The sequence below is a fragment of the Mus musculus genome, chromosome 16 (assembly GCF_000001635.26).
Source record: "Mus musculus strain C57BL/6J chromosome 16, GRCm38.p6 C57BL/6J".
Classification (NCBI taxonomy): domain Eukaryota; kingdom Metazoa; phylum Chordata; class Mammalia; order Rodentia; family Muridae; genus Mus; species Mus musculus.
This window is the reverse complement of record NC_000082.6, coordinates 32,435,003-32,458,073: the sequence shown is the minus strand read 5'-3', so window position 1 is coordinate 32,458,073 and position 23,071 is coordinate 32,435,003. Positions and strand designations below refer to the sequence as shown.

The 23,071-nt window shown below is 42.1% G+C and overlaps 1 protein-coding gene across 3 annotated transcripts in view; it reads right to left on the bottom strand.

Annotated features, from left to right (window-relative positions):
* Pcyt1a (phosphate cytidylyltransferase 1, choline, alpha isoform) overlaps positions 1-23,071 on the bottom strand; it is a 44,145-nt gene that overhangs the window by 16,992 nt on the left and 4,082 nt on the right. For all 3 annotated transcript variants that reach the window (NM_009981.4, NM_001163159.1, NM_001163160.1), the window contains exons 2-3: positions 6,243-6,369; positions 2,763-2,862 (exon numbers count right to left, since the gene is read on the bottom strand). In NM_009981.4, the coding sequence (NP_034111.1) occupies positions 2,763-2,862; positions 6,243-6,359 (217 nt within the window). In that variant the 5' untranslated portion in view covers positions 6,360-6,369. The remainder of the gene's footprint in view (positions 1-2,762; positions 2,863-6,242; positions 6,370-23,071) is intronic.

Genomic DNA, 23,071 nt, shown 5'->3' with positions numbered 1-23,071 from the left:
AGCCAGGCAAAACCCAGTTTCAATTCACTGTCTACTGAGATATTCTGTCAATCAGTCACTACACACTGAACCCACAGTCTGAGGAGAGCTAAGCCTGTGCTCTTCCTCAGCGTCACACCCTCAGCCTACCACCACACATATTTTCAGTTTTTGAAATTACCAAGATGATATGTGGATAATCTAACAACACTCTGGGTAACTGTGCAGAGATCTGAGTAAGGTATTCTGAACGTGTGTCGTTATGCTATACATAAAAAGTTCCTGACTCATCAGATTTTATCCCATGGTTGAATGTGAAACATGAACTGTCCGTTGGCATTTTGAAATTTGACCTCCAGGCCAGTGAAATGACTCGGTGGATAAAGGTACTTGCCACCAAGCCTACCAACTTGAGTTCAGTTCCCAAGACATACGGTAGAAGGAGAGAACCAACTTCTGAAAGTTGTCCCTCATCTCAACATGCACACATAGACATACACACAAAATAAGTAGAGAAATGTAATTTTTTAAAAATTTAAGAGGCTACATAGTGAAAACCTGTCCCATTAAATAACAAATTAATTAAATTCGCTTCATGAATTAGAAAGGTAGTATAAGATGAGTCATATCTAGATACTTTTTTTTTTTTTTTTTTTTTTTTTGGGTTTTCGAGACAGGGTTTCTCTGTACAGTCCTGGCTGTCCTGGAACTCACTTTTTAGACCAGGCTGGCCTCGAACTCAGAAATCCGCCTGCCTCCGCCTCCCGAGTGCTGGGATTAAAGGCGTGAGCCACCACGCCCGGCTAAATACTTTTTGCATAAAAAGAATAATCTCAGGGGCTAGTATTTGTTGTTGTTTTAGGACTCTAGGTATTATAATAATAAATACAGCCAATGGGTCCTGGGATCCCCTAGCCAGAATGACATTGTCTAGCACCATTTCCAGTCACACTTTACTATTCATTACTTAGAAAAAAAACCATAAACACAATTAAGAAGTAATCACAGTGCACAACTTTTAATCCCAGTACTTGGGAGGCAGATCTCTGTGGGTTACAAGGCAACACAGAGAGACACTGTCAAAAACAAACCAAACCAAACTACAATCACCTTTAATCCCAAGGCTGGCACAGGGGTCAAGGAACAGAGGCAGGTGGCTCTTTGAGTTCCAGGTCAGCCTGGTCAGGTCTACAGAGTTCCAGGCCAACCAGGAACAAGGATGAGAGGTAAAATTCATAAACTCATTGCATATGTGCGAGACTGTATTGTGGTTGTAATGACCTCTTACTCTTTGTGCTTGCCTGGAGTTAAGTTCAGCCCTATATTGGTAGAATAGATAGCATACTTATCATGGTAATCAGAACAGGAAAAAGATTAGAAAAAAGTAAAGAAAGAATGGGAGATTTATAAAAAAGAAGGAATAGCTGCCTGACTGCTTATATGACTTAGCATTTACCACAAATGCTTATGAGATGTTTCATTTGTGTGGGTAGGTAGTCTATTTTGTTCCTTTTATTTGTTTGTTTTTTGTGTTTTACCTGCATATATGTCTTTCCGGTTTTTTGTTTGTTTGTTTGGTTGGTTGGTTGGTTGATTGGTTGGTTTTAGTTTTTTTTCAAGACAGGGTCTCACTATTTAGCCCTGGCTTTCCTGGAACTCACTCTTGTAGACCAGGCTGTACTTGATTTTAGAGATATGTTTGCCTCTACCTCCTGAGTGCTGGAATTTAAAATGTGCACCACCACACCCAGCTGTGTCTGTATATCTTGTGCATGCACTGCCCACAGAGGCCAAAAAGGGTGTCAAGTCCCTGAAACTGGAGTCAATGGGTGTGATGTTTGTATATGCTTGGGCCAGGGAGTAGCACTATTAGGAGGTGTGGCATTTTGGAGTAGGTGTGTCACTGTGGGTGTGGGCTTTAATACCCTTTGTCCTAGGCTGCCTGGAAGCCAGCCTTCAGATGAAGATGTAGAACTCTCAGCTCTGCCTGCACCATGCCTGCCTAGATGCTGCCCTGCTCCTACCTTGATGATAGACTGAACCTCTGAACCTGTAAGCCAGCCCCACTTAAATGTTGTCCTTTATAAGACTTGTCTTGGTCATGGTGTCTGTTCACAGCAGTAAAACCCTAATTAAGACAATGGATAAGTTATTTTTTTCTGTGAGGTTGGGTGGCTTTTTGAGACAGTGTCTCAACTTCAGTCTGGCCTCAAATTTGCTTTGTGATAGCCAAAGATGATTTGAAATGATCCTCCTGCCTCTACTTCCAAGCTGAGATTACAGGTGTAATTGTAGTTGACTGACACCATGAGAAAGAATTGTGGAAAAAATGCTGAGGCTAGGAAAAGTATATGACAGTATATTAATTATTTGGATATTTGTAAAAACAGACATAATCACAGGGCAAGAAATACAGGCTCTAGGTTTGATTTCTCTGCCTCACAAAAAACCAAATAAGCAAACAAGTCATAATTCAGCTAGAGCTAGCAAGATTCTTGTCTTGTCTTTTCTGCCACCCCGGGGATCAAACCCAGGTCCTTGAACACACTAGGCAGGCAACCTACCAATGAGCGACATTCTCAGCCATCAGGCTAATAGTTGTGATATTTTTTATTTGTTTTTCTGTTTCATGACCACTAAGCCAACAACCCACGAAACAAATGCATAACAAGGAAAACAATGTAGAGTTTTATAGAGTGAAGAAGTCACCCCTCCAGCAGAGCACTGAGGCAGACTAGCATGCTGAACACTACAGCAAATAAAACAGTTAAGCAGTTACTTACACGGAGTTCCCCTGCAGGCTTCTTCCATAGTCACCCTGACATAGGGCTTACTAAAGTCAACTTCAATTTCATCAGAAAAAGGAGCTGGCTGCCGTAAACCCTGAACAAGAAAAAATTAAGTTAAATTCAATGGTGTTCACTGAAGTACTCGATATACCTTTAAAGGACAGTCAGTTATTCAATCGTGTGACTAAAACTTCATAACACTGAGAAGGAAAGGAAAGTATTCTAAAGTGAAGAGTGAACGTTGCAGCCTTCTTCAGACTGAGTTAACTGTGCGGTGAAGAAGGAACACCTTTCTGGCCATTTCAGGGTTAAACCGAGCAGTCTGACTGGGAAGCAAGCAGTGCTCTGGAAAGATGGCTCCCCACAGCATGGTGGAACAGCAAACCTTGGACCCTGTGACAAAACCTCTGCACTCCTCAACTAGAGAGCGGGAAGGCGAGCAGCTCCTCAGTGGAACCCTGGCTGCTTAATGTCTGCTGTGATTATGTTCCAGTGCTCCCTAGGAAGCAAGGACTACCACAGTGTGCATCCATTTACAGAGGAAGCAAGGGGCAGGGAAGTTATGAGAACCATATGTGCTAAGAAGCAAAGCTGAAACCAGAATGTGGGCGAGCTTGCCTCTCTGTACATGGCTTCACTTGGGAGGTTTTGTTTAATTTATTCCTAAATTTTTATTTCTATTGGATACTATAATGAATGGAACTTTTTAAAAAAGCACTTCGGTTGTTTGTTCTTAGTATACAGAGATGTAACTGATGACTACAATGGACTTCTGTATATTTCCTTGGTCCTGTAACTGCATAACTCAACCTCTAGGTTTGTTTTGTTTGAGAAAGGGTCTCTGGACTCCTGATCCTTTGTCTCTACCTCCTAAGAGCTGGGATTACAGGTGTGTGCCACCATGCTTGGCTTCACCTATTAGTGTTAGTGGTTGTCATGTTTTGTTGATGCCTTAGGATTCTCTGTACATGAAATACTGTCATCTGTGAACAAGTACAATTTAATCCAGCTCTCTTCAATCTGGATGGTTTGTTTCTTTTTAGCACACCATATTGCCATTAGAATGTCTAGTACAACACTGAGCAGAAGGGAGAAGATAAATATCCTAGCCTCATTCCTAGTCTTGTAGCAGGGGAGTCGTGAATCTTCACATTACATTTGATGTGAGTTGTAGGTTTTTTGCCTAATTTTTTTTAAACAAGGCTGAGGCAGTGGTTTTCAACCCATGGGTCTTGACACCTTTGGGGAATGTATACCAGACATCCTACATGTCAGATATTTACATTATAACTCACATCAATAGCAAAATTACATATATGAAGTAGCAATGAAAATTGTATGGTTGAGGGTCACCACAACATGAGGAACTGTATTAAAGAGTTGCAGCATTTCTGCTCAGTTTGAAGATTGAAAACCACTGTTCTAGTGTCTACTGCCATGATAGCATATTATAACTATGCAATATAATACTGTTTGCTCAACTCAAACATCAACATGTAAGTGCAGAAATAAATGTGGCATTCCACTTGTACAAGATACAAGTGTTATTTAGCAATGAGAAATTAAGCAGTGCCATATACCACAACATGAGTTAATCCTGAAAACATATTCAGTGAAAAAGGCCAGCCACATAATGTATGTTTCCATTTTTATATAATGTCTGCACAAAGCAACACCAAAGAGACAGAAACATTAGTGGTTTCCAAAAGCTGAGCAGAAATGATTGATTTGCTAGTAAATACAAGGCTTCTGTGGTGGTAAATATACTCTAAAGTTGGTTATGGGATGGTGACTAAAAAAACAATCTATGATTATACGGAAAACGACTAACTTGCGGGGCTGTGAGACAGTTACGTGATATATCAGTTACAGTTCAATGTAGCTGTTCCAAGAGAAGAACAGTTTGGTTTGCTTTTGCTACAGAGCTCAAAAGGAGTTGAAAGTACAGGTGTACAGTGGCGATAGCAAACAGGCAGATGCTCTTCCCTCTAGGGTCAGTCAGCGTGCTGGGTGAGGGGTCAGGGCCATTGCATTGGCCAAGGCTAATCAGCTGGCGTATACCCAGGAGATGGCATAGCAGGTCAGTGAACCCATGTAAACATTTTACAGAAATCTATGAAGCAAAGTAATTTAAAGTCATGAAATTCTCCAGTTCTAAGGACCAAGGAATTTCAATCTTCTCAAAGCTCTTTTCTCCGAACAGACTGAAAGCCTCGGCTCTGCTCCCCAGCACAGCGACTACAGCGTTGGGGTTATTAGTTGTCCTTACTCCAGACGGACAGCTGAGCTTCAGCCACAGTCTCTTTAGTCTGAATTCACTGAGAAACTTTCAGAAATTAACAATGCACTACTTTTTGGGTTGCTTTTTGGATACAGTGTCCTACTTGTAGTGTTTGCTGGCCTCCACTCTGATGTAAACCAGGCTGGCCTTGAACTCAGAGATGCCTGCCTGCCCAGTACAGAAGTACTGGTGTGGTGGGACTGAACACAGCTTTGGTGGCTACTAAGCCATCTTCCGAGTCTTCTTTGACATATAGAATCACACTTCCTAAAATGTCCATGTTTTTGTCTATGGAATCTGTGAAAATGTTACCTTACATGGCATAAGAGGTTTTATAAATACGGCTAAATTCAGGCTCTCAGGGCAAGAAAATTATTCTGGATAATATGGACATGGCAAATGCAATCCCAAAGTTTTTGTAGCTAGAAAGAGAAGGCAGGGAATTGCAAGTCAGAGCAACGTGATGGTGGAAGCACCAGTGAGAAGAGCCCCGTCACTGCGCCGGCCAGCACCGAGTGCCACACAATGAACAGCCTCTGGAAGCTGGAGGAAAACAAAGGAAATGACTTTCTCCACACTACTGTCTGTGCCAACATTGCTTTTAGCCCCAACACCCACTTCAGACCTCTACTCTCCAGAACATAATCCTCCTATGGTTTAATATTAACTCCAATGATCTGCAAGTGTCTTTTGGTATGTTTTTAGGGGAAGCTTTAGAAAGGTACCAAGCTGAGACAAGATAGGAAGTTTGCAATGATGTCCTTCACCTAAGACTCACAGTAGTCTAGGAAGTATGGCAGTAATGTCCCAGAGATGGAGGTATATAGGAGGCAGTGGTGGCTGTGCCCAGCAGTAAAGTGAAGAATTGACATAGGAAGGACCGAAGAACACAGGACACATTCCAAATCACTAGCCGGAACCGCCATTCTTTGACTTTGTTACCACAGATTTGACTTTTAGCCCAATACGGGCACATCCTCCAAATTTTCCCACCATTTTTCTCAATCCCCATGTACAGCTCCTACAACTGAGTTGTAGTTCATGTGGCAAGAAAGCTAACAGCTTTCCCACTCACGGTTTGCTCTGCCCATCACTTAAGAACACTAACAGCGACAGCGATGGCAACGTCATCGATGTCCTATTGCTCGCTCCCTCCACCACCAGGGTGTTGCCAGTCACAACTCTTCACTTACAACTGCGCAACGCTGCACTTTGGAAGGAATTCCATCTTCCTCTGTTGCTCCATTAGGGCCAGGTGCCTCTTTCCTCCTCTTCCTCGAATTGACTTTAGCTGAACTCTGTGCATCCATCTTCTTTTAACTGCTCAAAAAAAAAGGGGGTGGTGGTGAAAAAAAGTCTGAACCAGTATTTCAGAGACACAAATACATTCAGCATAACATTAATTAAAAAGTATAAATTTCACCAAGATGAGCCAATGGCAAAAACAAGGATTCATAAAACACCACTGTGCAACAATGGCCACAGTTAATCTCCTGACCTTGAAACTCCTCCCAACACTGCAGCCTACACACAGCCCATTTCATATCTTGGCTGTGTGCAGAGGACTGTAATAACTGGGCTAAGAAAGATACCAATTCAAATCAAATTAGCTAAAATGTTTGTGACCAGTTGGGACTATTTATCCTTAGACTACTGATTACAAATTCCTAACCTGAAAACATGAACTACAAACCACTGTGAAATCTGAATTATTCTTAACACACTGAGGATATTCAACTTACAGAGACTGTGTGTGTGTTGTATGTGTTGGAAGGTTGAGACAGGGTTTCATCATGTAGCACTGGCCTCAGACTCATCCTATAGTTAGACCAGGGCGGCCTCAAGCTTGTGATGCTTCTCTTGCCTCTGCCTTCCAAATATCACAATTACAGGAATGCACCCCACTTCCAGCTCATACTATAGAAATCCTCTATAGAAATACAGAGGTGCAATGTGAGAGCTGTCTTTAATAAAATGCTCTTGCCTCAGCCTTCTAGTGCTGGGATTACAGCTGAGAGCCACCATGCCATTTCTTCTTTCGGGGTCACTACCTCTAACTAGTTCAGAATTTCCAGCTAATAAAACACACCACATCTCTTTTTCCAAAAGAAAAATTCACTTTTCTGTCTAACTTAACAGAGAGTTTCTGGTACCTACCTCTCATGAGAATGCGAACGAATGTTCCTGTTTAGATATGGGCTTATGCTACCTTGCCAACCCCAGTGGAAATATTTGCATTAAACAAAAAAAATTTTTACTGGGCCTGGTGAGATGGCTCAGTGGGTAAGAGCACTGACTGCTCTTCCCAAGGTTCTGAGTTCAAATCCCAGCAACCACATGGTGGCTCACAACCAGCTGTAATGAGATGTGACGCCCTCTTCTGGTGTGTCTGAAGTCAGCTACAGTGTCCTTATGTATAACAATAAATAAATCTTTGGGCCTGAGTGAGCATGGACTAAGTGAGCAGAGTTGACCAAAGTGAGTGGGGCCAACCAGAGCGAGCAGGGGTCCTAAAAATTCAATTCCCAACAACCACATGAAGGCTCACAACCATCTGTACAGCTACAGTGTACTCACATACATAAAAATAAATCTTTTTTTAAAAACTTTACTACATTTATTTTTGTGTGTGTGTGTATGTGTGTGTACACATATATGTGGAGGAGGTCAGAGGACAACTAATGGGAGCTAACTCCTCCTTCCTATCATACAAGTACTGGGAACTGGACTCAAGTTGTCAGGTGTCAAGTGCCTTTAACCCAAAGAACCACCCTGTTAGCCCCAAATTTGCATTTTTCTTGGGTAATAAAATCTGCATGGAAGAACTGATTTCTTTTAATGATGAACTGTTAGGCTCTCCTGGAATAGAGAGAGAGAGTAAGCTCTACGATTAACTGTCATTTCTACCTAAGGTAATGAACGGCAGGGGAAAAGAAAAGACAGACAGACAGACTGAGGCCATCCCCTTTGCCTCCATGCCTCCTGGAAGCCCTCCTGGACAAGCCATTCTCTGAGCAGCTACAGCTCCACTTTCCTTCCCTTCCTGCAGTTCAAGTCCATGTGTAAATGTGGCAAGATCTACAAGAAACCTGGCCAGGTTCTTAAGAGGCTTAAGGTAACGCCCTGAGCGTCGTGGCTAAGCAGGAGCCTGACCTAGAGAGATATCAGTCTAGAGTGGCAGGGGAACACACCCAGAAACTGCCTTTCCTTACAAATGCAAACTGGCATGGAACAAGGTGCAGTGTCTGGAGAAACTGAATTCTCACAGTTAACAACTGTTCTTCCAAAAATGTGCACTGATCTGAGAGGCTTGGTAAGAATGAAGTCAGTCCAGTTTCTTACATGCTTATTGCAGGCCTCTTCTATAAGCATCTGTTCAATTCCTCAACCGAGGCTTCTGTGTGTATGTGTGAGTGTCAAGTTGACAACAACTAACCAGCACATATATAAAACATCACAGTATGCCAGGAGAGTGATACAAGCCTGTAATCTCAATACTTGAGCATCAAAGGCTGAAGAATGAGTTCAAAGCCAGCTTGTTCTATACAGCAAGTTCCATGGTAGTCTTAGTTACACACCAAGACCTTGTCTCATAGAAGGCAAACCTGGAAAGGTAGCTCAGTGGTAAACTTGCCTACCATGCAAAGGCATTTGGTCCAACTTTGAGCACCACAGACACATAATCATGGTGTCGATGGCTCAGTGAGTAAAAGTACCCACTGCCAAGTCTGATGACCTACATTCAATGTCCAGGTCCCACATGGAAGGAGACAACCAACATCTACATGTTGTGCTTTGACCTCCACACATGCACACACCTCCCATAAATCAATGAAGAAGTAAAAAAATGAATAAGTGTACTAAAATTAAATGCAGGTAGCAAGTATTTTAAGGAGGCTTCAGTTGCTACAAGGAAGCCACATGCAGGGGTGCACCATTAGAATGTCTGATAAAGGATCCAAACCTATCCTGGGACCATTTGCTAAAGAACAAGATATTTACACAATGTCAAAACATCTCTCCATAGATTACTAATTACAAAGGGGAAAGGGTCACCTTAATAGTAGGGGGGTGGAAAAATCACTCCACAAAACCATCCACAGTCCCTCCTGTCCTGAGGTACTAAAGATATACCACCCATTCAAAGTGTGTCAGGAAGGAAGAAGAAAGAGAGAAAGAAAGAAAGAAAGAAAGAAAGAAAGAAAGAAAGAAAGAAAGAAAGAAAGAAAGAAAGACAGACCCCAACTGAAGGACATCTCACAAGAGCCTGTAGTCTTCAAAACTGCTAGTCATGAAAAGCCATGGAAGACTGACAAACTAACCCTACTTGCTTTTAGGAGCCATACACTGAAGTGTCTTGAAACAGAAAAGCACAGTCTACAGCTTACTCCAGGTAAAGGAGAAAGAGAAGCAGAAGAAAGAAAATATCATATCTGACTATGGCAAATGTTTGCAACATATGAATCTCAGAGGGGCATATGGGAGTTTATTTTAACATTCCTGAACTTCATGATGGGTTTCACTTTTCATACATTCCCCCCCCCCAACACAAACAGAGGAAGGGAAAACAAAGAAAATGTGTACAATAAATATAAAAAAGCAGAATTGAAGTGTGACTCAGTTGCAAGCACTTGCCTACCAGCCACAAGGTCCTGTGCTGGATCCCACAGTGAGAAAATATTAAAGTATGACCCTAGACTGAGCACAGAGAAGTTCATCTCAGTATTCCTACAACTTTATTTTCTTTTCAAAATTTTTTATTTTAAAAATCTCTACAATCTTCTGCACAGACCAGCCCTTATATGGGATCATCTCTGGAGTCTCAAGAAACTAGTTCCTTCTCAGTCCTAATGTGTTGAATCCTAACACGTGCTACGTAACACATATTCATGTACTATATAACATGTATATATACACACACATACATAACATTGCTATATAATGCATGCTGTATTTTACAACTCTATTGAAGTATAATTGACATATATTAAGCTGCACAAGGGAACTGGAAGAATATGCAGTGATTAAGACAGCAGTCTGCTCTCCCAGAGGACCCCAGTTCAGTGCCCAGGACTCACATCAGCCAACTAATAACTGTGTGGTGATACATGCCTTTAATCTCACCACTTGGGAGGCAAAGGCAATCTCTGCGTTTGAGGCCAACCTGGTCTACATAGAGCTCCAGGACAGTCAGGGCTACATAGACTTTGTCTCAAAAAACTAACATGCACACACACACAGACTGCACATTAACATACCTATTGAATCAGACTTAAAGAACTCCAGCATTTCTAACACCTTCAAGTTTCCTTATACCACCTTGTAGCCTGCCCTTCCCCTCAGGTTTAACACTGATTTAGTCATGTGCTCCTGAGAGCTAATGGCAGATGGCATCACAATGACGGAAACACATTCTAATGGCAGAGATCCCAGGGAGAGGCTGCTTTACCTAGACAAGTTTCTGAAGAGACTCTGGGTTCCATAGACATACCTTAATACCTACCGAGAATGCAGAGCCCCCAGAAACTTCCCATTAGGCTCCATCTCTTTTTTTTAATTAATTAATTTATTTTATGTATATGAGCACACTGTAGCTGTACAGATAGTTGTGAGCTATCATGTGGTTGCTGGGATTTGAACTCAGGACTTTCAGAAGAGCAATCAGTGCTCTTAACCCCTGAGCCATCTCTCCAGCCCAGGCTCTATCTCTTAAAGGTTCATTCATTACACTCTTACACCAAGGACCATGCCCCCACACAAATGAACCCCAAAGGGATCCACTCAAAGTCTATAAAACCACAGCATTCTGCCTGTTGCCCATGTCTATGCTCATGTCTATCTGTTCTGAAACAACCCAGTGCAGCCCCCAGGGTACCATGAGACTGAGGAAAGAAGCAAACAGACCTAAGCTGTATAGAACATAGCTTATTGGAGGATGATTGAGAGAAGTATGGTCATAAGCTACACTGTGAGTGTTAGAACCTGCAAGCTGGGTCAAATGGGGTAGGTGTTATTTATGGATCAAGACAAAAATGACTATCATGGCTGGAATGTACTTGCTTTATCTTAAGATAATAGTAACGAGTCAGGAGTGTCCCTAGATCAAAGGTCCCTATGATAAGTTGACACATGTGACTCTAGTGACTTTCATCCATTTATGATTTGCTGGGAAAGTGAGCAAAAAATGGTTACTTGGAAGCAGACATGGTGGCTACAACTCAAGACTGTAGTCATGTGAATGCATATCCTTATCACCTCACAGTGCAAATTCCTCATTTCTCTCCACAAAAGTCATAACAAGCTCCAGTGATAAGCAAAGGCCCAAAGTCTCATCTGAAACTCAAGGCAACCTGTAGTGAGAATGTTGGTTTCTTAAAACAGTTGTGTCCTGTGGGGTTTGGGGCTGCCTCAGGCTGCACAGAAGCTAACTGTGATTTGTCTCATGCTCTGGCAAAGGCGTGGTTCTTGCAATTCTGGGGACTCTTGAGAGGGCATAGAAATGCCAGAGCTCCAAGAGGCTGCTGCAGTTTATCAAGAAGTCATGAGCAAAGAACCAATTGCTAAGATCAACATTGCCCCAAGGAACTTGATGCCCCTCATCAGCAGGAAGTAGTCTAATGAGATCGATGCCTCCTTTTCCCTCTAACCTTCCTTTTCTCCTACCTAGTGTTTGGTGGGATGGGGGCGGGGGGACAGTGTGTGGAAGGGATGGGGTGGAGAAGGGTGGTAGGTAAAAGAAATCAAAAAAGTAGCCAAAATTACAGTTATAGCAATCATGTCTATATGTGATTCCCTTTAAAACAATAAGCAAGTTACATATACCCAAGATAAAAATGGTGGAATAGGGATAGAGTAAAAGAAAGCTAGCAATAAGTAGAAAGAACAAGTAGTCCAAAGCCAGTCTGAAAAGGCAGCAAGGAAGACACTAATGGATGAAGCCCAAGGCCACGTCTCTCACACTTTGCTGAGGAGTGAGTCCCCAAGACTTTGCTGCTTATCACCTGGGCTAGTCTTCCATGCTGCCAGAAACTCTCTGCCTACCAGGCCCACTGCTGACAGTTGTTACCTTTTGGGGGTCCCAACTGCTACCCAACATGCCTGACTACACCAGAAAAGGTTTATCTGGGCTCTCTGAGGAAGTTTCTACCCTGTGAGAAACTTCTGCTTGACCTCCTAAGGAGGCTTCCTTTGAAATCTGGGTGGGTGCTACCATGACCCCATAACCCTTGCATTCTGCATACCTGCATACTCAGCACATAGACACTAAAGTACAAGCTGTACCTAGACCCATGTGATTCACGCCTCAGACACCAAGTGCTTGGCCAGTCTGAACCAGGGAAATGAATTTAAGGCAATTCCTCCCCAAGACACTTGCTGCAGTAATTCTGTTCTGCCAGCCCTCTGGGCCTGTGATGGAGGAATAGCCTGATTTCTGAGCTACACTAGCCTTTTCCAATTATCCCAATGCTAAGCATCACTCTCTAGCACTCAGCTTCTTGTACACATCCTCTCATCATGTTCCTTTGTTCCTTCTCTGGCTGCATAGCTTCCAAATCTTTCCACCTTGCTTCCTTTGCTCCTTAGATTCACTGTAATCTGGGTAAAATTAATAACTCCTGTTTCTCAGCCCAGATACTTACTTGCTTTAAAATCCCTTCTACCAGGGGCTGGAGAGAGAGATTGGTGGTTGTCTTATTTACGGTTCTTCTTTCTTTCTTTTTTAGAAATAAGGTTTCTCTGTGTATCCCTGGCTGTCCTAAAACTCTCTCCATAGACCAGACTAGGCTCCAACTCAGAGATCTGCCTGCCTCTGTCTCCAGAGTGCTGGGATTAAAGGCATATGCTACCACTACCCAGCATCTTAGTTACAGTTCTATTTCTGTGAAGAGACATCATGACCAAGGCAACTCTTATAAAATAAAGCATTAAATTTGGGGCTTGCTTAAAGTTTTTGAGGGTGAGTTCACAATTATCATGAAAAAGTGGATAGGCACTGTGCCAAGCAATAACTGAAAGCTTTACACACTGATACACAGGCACAGGGAAGAGAAAGAGAAACTGGACCTCGAATGGGCTTTTGAAACCTCAAAGCCCACTCAATGATATACCTCCTCCAACAAGGCTGTAATATTCAAAATGAATTCAAGACCACCCAGTACCTTCACCCTTCGAAAAGGAATTTCCAAACTATACTAGCAGGACAAGTGCAGAGCCAGATAAGAAAGCTGGCTGACTAAACAAATGTAAAAACATAGTTTTAGCGGTCAAAATGATTAAGACTACAGCTACCAAAACAATATTAGCTGTTCTCAGAGAAATAACCATAACAAGATAGCAGTTCCTAGAGAAATTCCCCTACCCCACCCCACACTGAATTCTGAGAAAGACCACAAACCACCCTGACCTTGCTAGGATCCCCTGTGACGTTAGTAGCTGTGAATGACCCATAAGTTCAAAATGGACTATTACTTTGCTGACCAAATCATAATAACCCACCATGGGGGCAAGCAAAGTGAGTCACTAGGCCAAAGGTAGTCACTATGCAAACCAACCAATGCCTGAAAGGGTTACTTGCTACACCAATGAGAACTCTATTTCCCAAGTCTGCCCCTTACAAAGGTATAAAAAGTGTGTTCTTTCTATGTTCTATGTCTCTCCTCTGGTCTGCATGCTGAGAGGGGAGTCCCCAGCATGTTGGATCAATAAAAACTCCTCATGTGGTTTGCAGCGATGGCGATCTCTGTGGTCTTTGTGAGTAAGGGTCTTTTGACGAACTCCAACAGGCCATACCTTCTAATCCTTTCCAAACAGTTCCACTAACTGGGGACTAAATACTTAAATATTTAAACCTATGGGCCATCCCATTCAAACCACCACAGTGGTTAAGCCACTGGCTGTTCTTCTGGGAGACAGGGTTCAGTTCCCAGTACCCACATGGTGGCTCACAATCATAACTCCAGTCCAAGTGATATGATATCCTCTTCTGGCCTCTTTCAGGCACTACACATGCATAGCACACAAATATACAAGCAGTTAAAACACCCATACACATAAAATAAAATAAAATAATTTAAAAAAATCTCTTCTGTAGTCTCAGCTACTTGAGAAAATGAGAGAGGAAAACTGAAAAGTCAAGGCCAACCTCAGCCACATAGTGAGTTCAAGACCAGAGTAGATAACTAGTAAAACAGTGTCTCAAAATAAAAGTAAAAAGAGAGCTGGGGATTAGGCTCAGTAATAAGAGTGTTTGCAGAACATGCACAGGATGAAAAAGAGATGTGAGAGAGAGAGAGAGAGAGAGAGAGAGAGAGAGAGAGAGAGAGAGAGAAGAAGAAGAAGAAGGAGGAGGAGGAGGAGGAGGAGGAGGAGGAGGAGGAGGAAGAGGAGGAAGAGGAGGAGGAAGAGGAGGAGGAGGAGGAGAAGGAGGAAGAAAGAATCCCTTTTACCAAATAAATTAATCTTTTATTTGTTTTTTGAGACAAAGTTTCTCTATGTAGCCTTGGTAGAACTTACTCTGCAGACCAACCTGGCTTTGAACTTACAGAGATGCACCTGCCTCTGCCTCCCAAGTGCTGAGATTAAAGGCAGGCACATACTGTTATACTCAGTTAGTAGTCTAGCATTCTTAATTTTAGCTTTCCATAGTCAAAGGTGAAGTACCCAATCTGGTAACTTCTTTGCTACAGTGTGACAAGAGTGGTTTTTCATCCAATTTCCAATAGAAAGTCATTCCTGGGCCAGTGAGAGACAGACACACATGATGCACATGTGAACACACACACACACACACACACACACACACACACACACACATGGGAGAGGGATGGGGAATAGGGAGAGGGAATAAACTTTAAAAACACATTTCTTTTTTGATGTAGGGATACACTAAGATAGATCCCAGGTGAAATATCCCATAGTAATGATTCCCACTTGCAGTTGGGGATACTGAGGTAGAGGCCCAAATAACCCATAGAACAAAGGAAATTTCTTAATTTTCAAGGGAAGAGCTGAGTTCAGCAGATGAGTAAAGGTAGAATACAAGATTTAGGAAGCATATCCTAGTGTTCTCTTGAAGTGGCTGCTACACTAGGTAGCTCAGGGACAGTACATAAAATATGGCTGATCCTTCTCCAGGAGGAGAGTCTGAGGTCTAATATTAACAAGCTCACTCCTTCATACCGACTTCCTGTATTAGTCCATTTTGCCTTACTATAACAAAATACCTGAGACCCATTAACTTATATAGATGCTAGTTCACAGTTTGGAGATTCAAAGGCCAATTTAATAATAGCCCTTTTTTCTTGTTAAGATTTATTTACAGAGGGTGGTGGTGTACACCTTTAATCTTGGTATCTGGGAGGCAAAGGCAGGTAGATATCTGTGAATTCAAGGCCAGCCTGGTCTACAGGACAACCAGGGCTACACAGAGAAACCCTGTCTCCAAAAACAAAGAACACCTTTACTAATGCTGAGCATTTATGTAACAACTGCCTGCCAAAGGCACTTTAAAATTATTAAAACTCACAGTGTTTACAACCCTTTGACCTATCCACACACACACCACTTTGAGATAAGGGGTTTCTCTGTTACAGAGCCCTGGCTGTCCTGGACTTGATTTGTAGACCAGGCTGGCCTGGAACTCACATAGATCCGCTTCTGCTTCCCAAGTGCTGGGGTTAAAGGGGTGCAATACTATGCCCAGTGCTATCAACACCTTTAATCCAAGTATTCAGGAGGCAGAGGCAGGTAGATCTCTGTGAGTTAAAGACCAACTTAGTCTACACAGTGAATTTCATGATAGCTAGGGCTACATAGAAAGATCTTGACCAACAAACAAATAAGTAAACAAGTAAGTGAAAAAAAATAAGTTGGTATCAGAAAACACTAGTAGACAATTTATTAATGCAATCCTCAACCATATAAAAAGGTACCAAATAATTATCTTTATATATATATATGCATGTGTTTAACAATTTTTTAAACCTTAATTTTTCTTTTCTTTTCCTTTTCTTTTTTTTTTCTGAGACAGGGTTTTTCTGTGTAGCCCTGGCTGCCCTGGAACTCACTGTATAGACCAGGCTGGCCTTGAACTCAGAAATCCACCTGCCTCTACCTACCTCCCAAGTGCTGAGATTAAAGGTGTGCACCACCACTGCCCAGCTTAAATCTTATTTTTAAAGGTGTTTTTTTAGATGCTTTAACCTCCCTTTTAGCCCACCACCCACCAGAGGTAGTGGATACGGGGGAAGTGGACCTGTTTAGAAATGGTTCTTTTGGAACAACTCCCCTCTGTGTTGTTGACAGTTGAGTTCACAGGCCAATAGTGGCAGCTCAATCCTCTTGCAAACAATTCACAGATCATCAGCAGTCCAGTTCTGGTAGTCGGGAGAGCAAACAGGAGTCAGCAGCCTGGCACTAACCTAGCAGAGACAGCCAGGCTTCAGCCTGGGTACAAATCAGCAGGAGGGACCAGGGCCAATAGGAACACCAGGAACACAAGTTCTCTGCAGTGCCTCTCTAAGCAAAGCGAAGATTGGTGAAGACTCAAAACCAACAAGTGTTATACAGCTAGCTCTATAAGCAAGCAGAGCTCAGCCTCCGTTACTGTCCGTTGAGTCCTATTTATACCCTCCAAACATCATGTGTTCTCCATGGGTCTTGCCTCACCACAGGTCTTGTCTCAGCACCTGACTCTGTCTCAGCTGACATTACTCTGCCAATCAAACCGAGTCAACAGAAGCAACAAGAAACTGCAGCACACCATCAGAAGTTTTTAGTGCATTTTCTCTCTATGGAGTCCCAAGAAATGGATCTCAACTATGCAATGTCAGGCAGATCAATACATGCATGTCATTAGTGAAGAATCCTTCATCACGTGTTCTTTCACATGCTTGCTTTAGCAGGACATCCTCTCTCCTATATCTGCTTCAGCAAAACGTTCCTTCACAAGTCTGCCTTAGCCCTTCACCTGTGTCCACTTTTCTGAAGCACTCTTTCATGTGCTTGCTCCAGCAACACACCATCCAACATAACAGACTCTCCACAGGACCCTTAAGTTTCTACTTCGATGTGTCACACTGGACAGGGCAGAGACTTACTCTGAAGGGCCAGGCAACAAAAAGTAGATTACTTACTGGAAGGTTCTAGACACATTGGTTTTGTAAGACGGAGTCTCTATACAGCTTTGGCTGTCCTAGAACTCACTCTGTACACCAGGTATGCCTACACCAGGTTAGTCTGCCTCTGACTCCCAAGTGCTGGAATGAAAGGTGTTCATCACCACTTCCCATCTGAGAGACAGGTTTTAATTGAATATAATAAACTCTTTTCAGGAATTATCTGCCAATGGACTGGGCACCTCAGGGGCAACACAAGGCATTTCAGAACAGATTTTCACTAGAGATACTACTGTAGTACAAAGAAAGGTCAGATGTTCGTGGAGAAACACCTCTACCTAGAACAGAGACTCACAGCCATTATCTGTGGTGTTACAGAAATACCAACTGACCTTTACATCTAAAAGGTTATAATAGACTTATTCCTTTTAAAGTTAATTTTAATCATAATTCTAAAAAGGCTCATGCTGTTCTTTGTTTTAATCTCTTGAGATAACTTAATCTGAATGCCATCTACCATGTGAGCCTTACCACAACTTCACATATTCAGTAAATTAAAAAAGCAACTTGGGCAACAGTGGCTGTTGCTGCTGCTGCTGCTGCTCCTCCTCTTCCTCCTTCTGCTCCTCCTTTTGGTTTTTTTGAGACAGTTTCTCAGTGTAGCCCTGGCTGTCCTCAAACTCAGACATCTGCCTGTTTCTGCCTCCTGTGTGCTGGGATTAAAGGTACACACCACTAACACCCAGCCTCTTTTTTGAGACAAGGTCTGTGTTTGTCAGGGTCCTCTAGAGTCACAGAACTTATGGATAATCTCTATCCATATAGTAAGGGAATTTGTTATGATGACTTACAGTCTGTAGTCCAACTCCCCAACAATGGTCAGCTGTGAATGGGAAGTTCAAGGATCTAGTAGTTGTTCAGTCCCACAAGGCTAGTAGACTCCAACAGATGTGCTGGCAAGTAAATGCAAGCAGGAGAAGAAGAGATCTCCTTGCCTTAGTCTCCAGGGCTTCATAGCCACCATGCCTCAAGATCTCCATGCCAAGATCCAGGTTAGAAACTTGTATCTTCCAGCCTCAAGATCTGGATCACAGGTGAGCCTTCCAATTCTGGATTGTAGATCACCCCAGATATAGTTAAGTTTACAACCAAGAATAGCCATTACAGGGTCTCACTCTGACCTGGAACTCACTATATTGTCCAGGTTAGCCTTAAAAGTGAATAGCAATCCTCCTGCCTCAGCCTTTCAGGTATAGAGATTATAGGTGCAAGCTACCACATCTGCCAAAAAATCTTGGTTTTATGATTTTAATAGATAAGGCACTACTGAAAATGTTGATCAGGATAAACAGATAGCCTCATATAACAATGTGATACATCACAAGAGCCATCCTTTCCAAAAGCACCCTAATATCCCTTAGATAAAATACAATAAGAGAGTTTTATCAGCTAGGCTTGGTGGTACACACTATTAATCCTAGCACTCAGAAGGCAGAGGCAAGTAGATCTCTGAGTTCAAGGCCAGCTTGGTCTACAAGGCCAGTTCTAGGACAGCCAGGACTGTTACACAGAAAAATCTGTCTTGAAAAAACAAAATAAATTAATAGATAAAATATAGGATATATTTGGAATTCTTAATGAGTATGTTCAAATGGATGTAAATCTATTTTATTGTGCTAACAAACAATCCACATTCCTACATGGCAGCCCCAAAGATTATAATGTTATAACACTAATTACAATTATCATAGCAAATAGTGTTCTGTGTGTCAGGAAGTTATAAGCCCCCTATGCATATTAAATAATGTGACCATCCTCATCACCCCATGCCACGGCGCTGGCCCTCATCCCCACCTTGTGCATGAGGAGACTGAAGCTCAGTGAGGTCACATGATTTCACTGAGCTCGCCCATCTAACACAGGGGAAAAGCAGGATTTTTCTTTCTGGACTCCATACAACTTTTTTTTTTTTTTGGTAAGGCATAGGTGGCCAGTACATAAGATATACTGGATCCCTTTCAAAAACATCTGAACCCAGGAATTCTGTGTCTACAGTCTGTGTTCTGAATCAGAACACTGTATTGCTTTTGTATACTATAGTGTCAGGCAGGATTTAACTTCACTTTTCATAAACACTAGGCTCCCTTCCCACAAGTACTCAGGTCCCAATTAAATTGAGATTTAATTCTAGGTCCTCCAAGCTTAACCTTAGGAGGCTGGGAGTTTCTTCCTGTGATTAAGAAAGGCTTCAATAAAATATACTTAATTCCAGAGTCATGGTAAAGATCAAATAAGAAATTAGACTATAAATCCTGATTATACTGGACATTTGTTGTTTGCCTTTCCACACATTCAATCTCCATGACCTAAAAAAGACCTCCTTTACATTTGGAGGTTCATTTCCTCCCTGCGCCTTCTCCCTCGCCCTAGCAATTGATCCCATGTGGCAAACCTAAACCAATCAGCAATCAAGCCCCGCAGCTACAAGATGTTGGGAAGGAGGTGGGGGCAGTGGTACAAAACCTAAACCAGTCCACACAAAAGAAATGGGACTGTAGAGATGAAAACACTTGGGCAAACGCTATCACTCCTGATTTTATGGATTTGACCCTGGGACCAACTTAGTGGCCATCTTAAAACTGGGAGGAAAGGCTAGGAAGTCAGTGTAGATAAAGAGGACCTGATGGTGAGAGCCAGACCCAGAACTATTTATTACAACAACAAATACACTCTCCTTTTGCCTAAGTCAGCTAATAGCGATTTGTTTACCACTTGCAAAAAATTAAAATATGATTCAAAACTCATAATGCAGTGCCTAGTAATGATCTCTAGTGCCCAGGAAACATTCAGTTCTTAGTTAATTCAACAGGGAAGAGTCAGGAAAGAAATAAGTTGCAGACAATATAGAACTCCCTCGTTAGCTCTATGAAGACAGGCAAACATTTCTTTTTCTTTTTTTTTTTAAACAAACTTTAAAAAAAAAAGAAAAGAAAACATTTATTTTAGTTATATGAGTACACTGTAGCTGTCTTCAGACACCCCAGAAGAGAGTGTCAGATCCCTGTTACAGGTGGTTGTGAGCCACCATGTGGTTGCTGGGAATCGAACTCAAGACCTCTGGAAGAGTAGTCAGTGCTCTTAACTGCTGAGCCATCTCTCCAGCTCCCAGGAGACATTGCCTTTCTCCTTCCTAGTGCTGTATCCTTCAGAAAAATTTTCCCAAACAGCTGTAACAAAGATACAGGGACCAACAGTGGACCTCTGCCTCCCCTGCCTGTCACCTTCTTAGTTACACATTCTAAATGTGGACATCAATGTCACCTCCTCCCACCCAGCCTACTAGCTGCATTAGTGTCTCCCAAGTGCTCTCAAGACACAGTGCAGCATCTGTGCCTGCTGTCCATCTCTCTTCAGAAGCACATTACCTGGCAATGCTTCTGCTGACTCACCTCCCAGGACACACTGACTGCCCTGTTCTTCACTGTTCCAATACATGCCTTCTTGGACTCATGGACTCAGCTAAAAATGTAGAAATGTGTATGCGGGGGGTGGAACAACAGAGAGGGGATATTAAGGAATGACCTTCTTCCTCAAGTCTTTTTATCTTTATTTAATTTAAAAAGTTTATTTTTAGAAGTTTTTTTTTTAAATATTGTGTGTGCACATGCAAGTGTGTGAGCATGGATATTGGTGTGCATGTACCACTGTATATGTGAGGAGGTCAGAGGACAATTTGCAGAGTTAGTTCTCTCCCCTCCTTCCAATGTGGATCCCATAGATGGAAATCAGGCCATCAGGTTTTGTGACAACACCTTTATCTATTGGATTATTTTTGTCCACTGAACTTGTCTTACCAAGCACTTTTTCAAGACGAGTGTCCTGAGGGAGACAAAACCTTACTTAGTTCAGGCATGCACATGGTTGTGTCTTCAAGATGAAAGGCCCCTATAAGTACAGTTTTAGAGACTCTCACCCAACCCTTCTATTATACTTAACTGTTATTAGACTTAGCAAGCACCCCAGGGCAAAAAAGGAAGTGGTTCCAAAAGTATGTGACAGCCTAATTAATTCCAAACTGAAACCACACATACCTTTCCCAACTTCAGCAATTAGACTGATTACCAGAGAGAACTATGCAAAACAAGAGAGATGACCCTTCCCTCAGCACTTTGTCATCTCAGCCAGCTTCTTATTCTGTATGTGGAACCTTTACCTGTTCTACTATGCTGGACCTTAATAAGTTCTGTGCATTCTAAGGCATGCACCTAACACTCTCGATATTCGTCAATCATGTCCTTTACTGTGCACTCAGGCCTTTCAGCAGCCACATTACTGCTTCTGGAAAGTCTTTTGAAGTTTAAGAGAAGATGGGACTAGTCCAAAAGGAAGAAGGACTTTATGCAAGAACTAGAACTCCAGGGCTGAAGAGCTGGCTCAGCTGTTAAGAGCACTGTCTGCTCTTCCAAAGGTCCTGAGTTCAATTCCCAGAAACCACATGGTGGCTCACAACCATCTGTAATGGGATCTGATACCCTCTTCTGGCGTGCAGGTATACATACAGATAGGGCACACATGCATAAAATAAATAAATACATTAAAAAAGAAAAGAAAAGGAAAAAACAACCCAGAACTCCCAGACTGGGAGTGAACAGACTTTTTGGCAGGCCTGTGATGGCCCTGCCTGCTTCTATAAGTTTAATGCAGCACAGCAGAGGTGAATAGTTGCAAAAGAGACTTGTGACCTGCAAACCCAAAATATTTACTGACATACTAAACAAGTTGGACAACTCAGATCTGTAGATGAAGACAGAACTCCATTTGTTTTGGTTTGTTTTAAGACAAGGTATCTGCACGTAACCTGGCTGTCCTGGAACTTGCTGTGTGAACCAGGCTGGTCTTGAACTCACCACAGTGATTCTCCTACCTTAGCCTTTGCGTGCTGGGATTAAAGGCATGTATCATGATGCCAGCATCAGAATCAGTTTTAACAAATCATCTGTTGACAAATTTTACCTAGGACTATACAATCTAAGGTAAAAGACAGTATAGAAATAGAATTATTTCAATAAATTATACTATAAAGCTAGCGATTACTACAAAGCTAAGCAGATAAAGATATTGCTGAGCAAATTGACAATCTGAGTTTGATTCCTACAATCCACATGAAGTGGAAGAAGAAAAATCTCCAGAGTTGTCCTGACCTCCACACCTCTACTGTGACATGGATGTACACATGTATGTATACATACATACATACACACACACACATACTCCAATAAATAGTAACATGTTTTTAAGAAATGTACCTTAACTTCTAATATAGGGTTAGTGCAATTTATATAACTCCCTTGTATGTATCACATTATAGAGACTAAAAAGTTATAACAACATCTAAATTTTGTTTTGTTTTGTTTTGTTTTTTGAGAGAGAGTTTCTCTGTATAGCCCTGGCTGTCCTGGAACTCAGTTTGTAGACCAGGCTGGCCTCGAACTCAGAAATCCACCTGCCTCTGCCTCCCAAGTGCTGGGATTAAAGGCGTGCGCCACCATGCCTGGCTTAACATCTAAATTTCTAATTTTAATTAGTTCTAAATGTAAAAGTGAATTTCAAAGCATAACTTGCAATATAGTTGACTTTTTTATAATCCTATGTATTTTAATTTTGTATGTAAGAAAAGTATTCCACTGATGTGGTGCAGGCTCAGCAGTTAAGAGCTCTGGCTGCTCTTCTAGAGGACTTGGGTTCAACTCCTAGACCCGATGTGGCAGCTCAAAACTGTCTGCAATTCTAGTTCCAGGAGATCCAATGCTCTCTTCTGGCTCAGCATTTAAGAGGTAGGAGCAGGTGGATCTCTATGTGTCTGGTCTACATAGTGAGGTCCAGGCCAGCCAGGGCTATACAGTAAG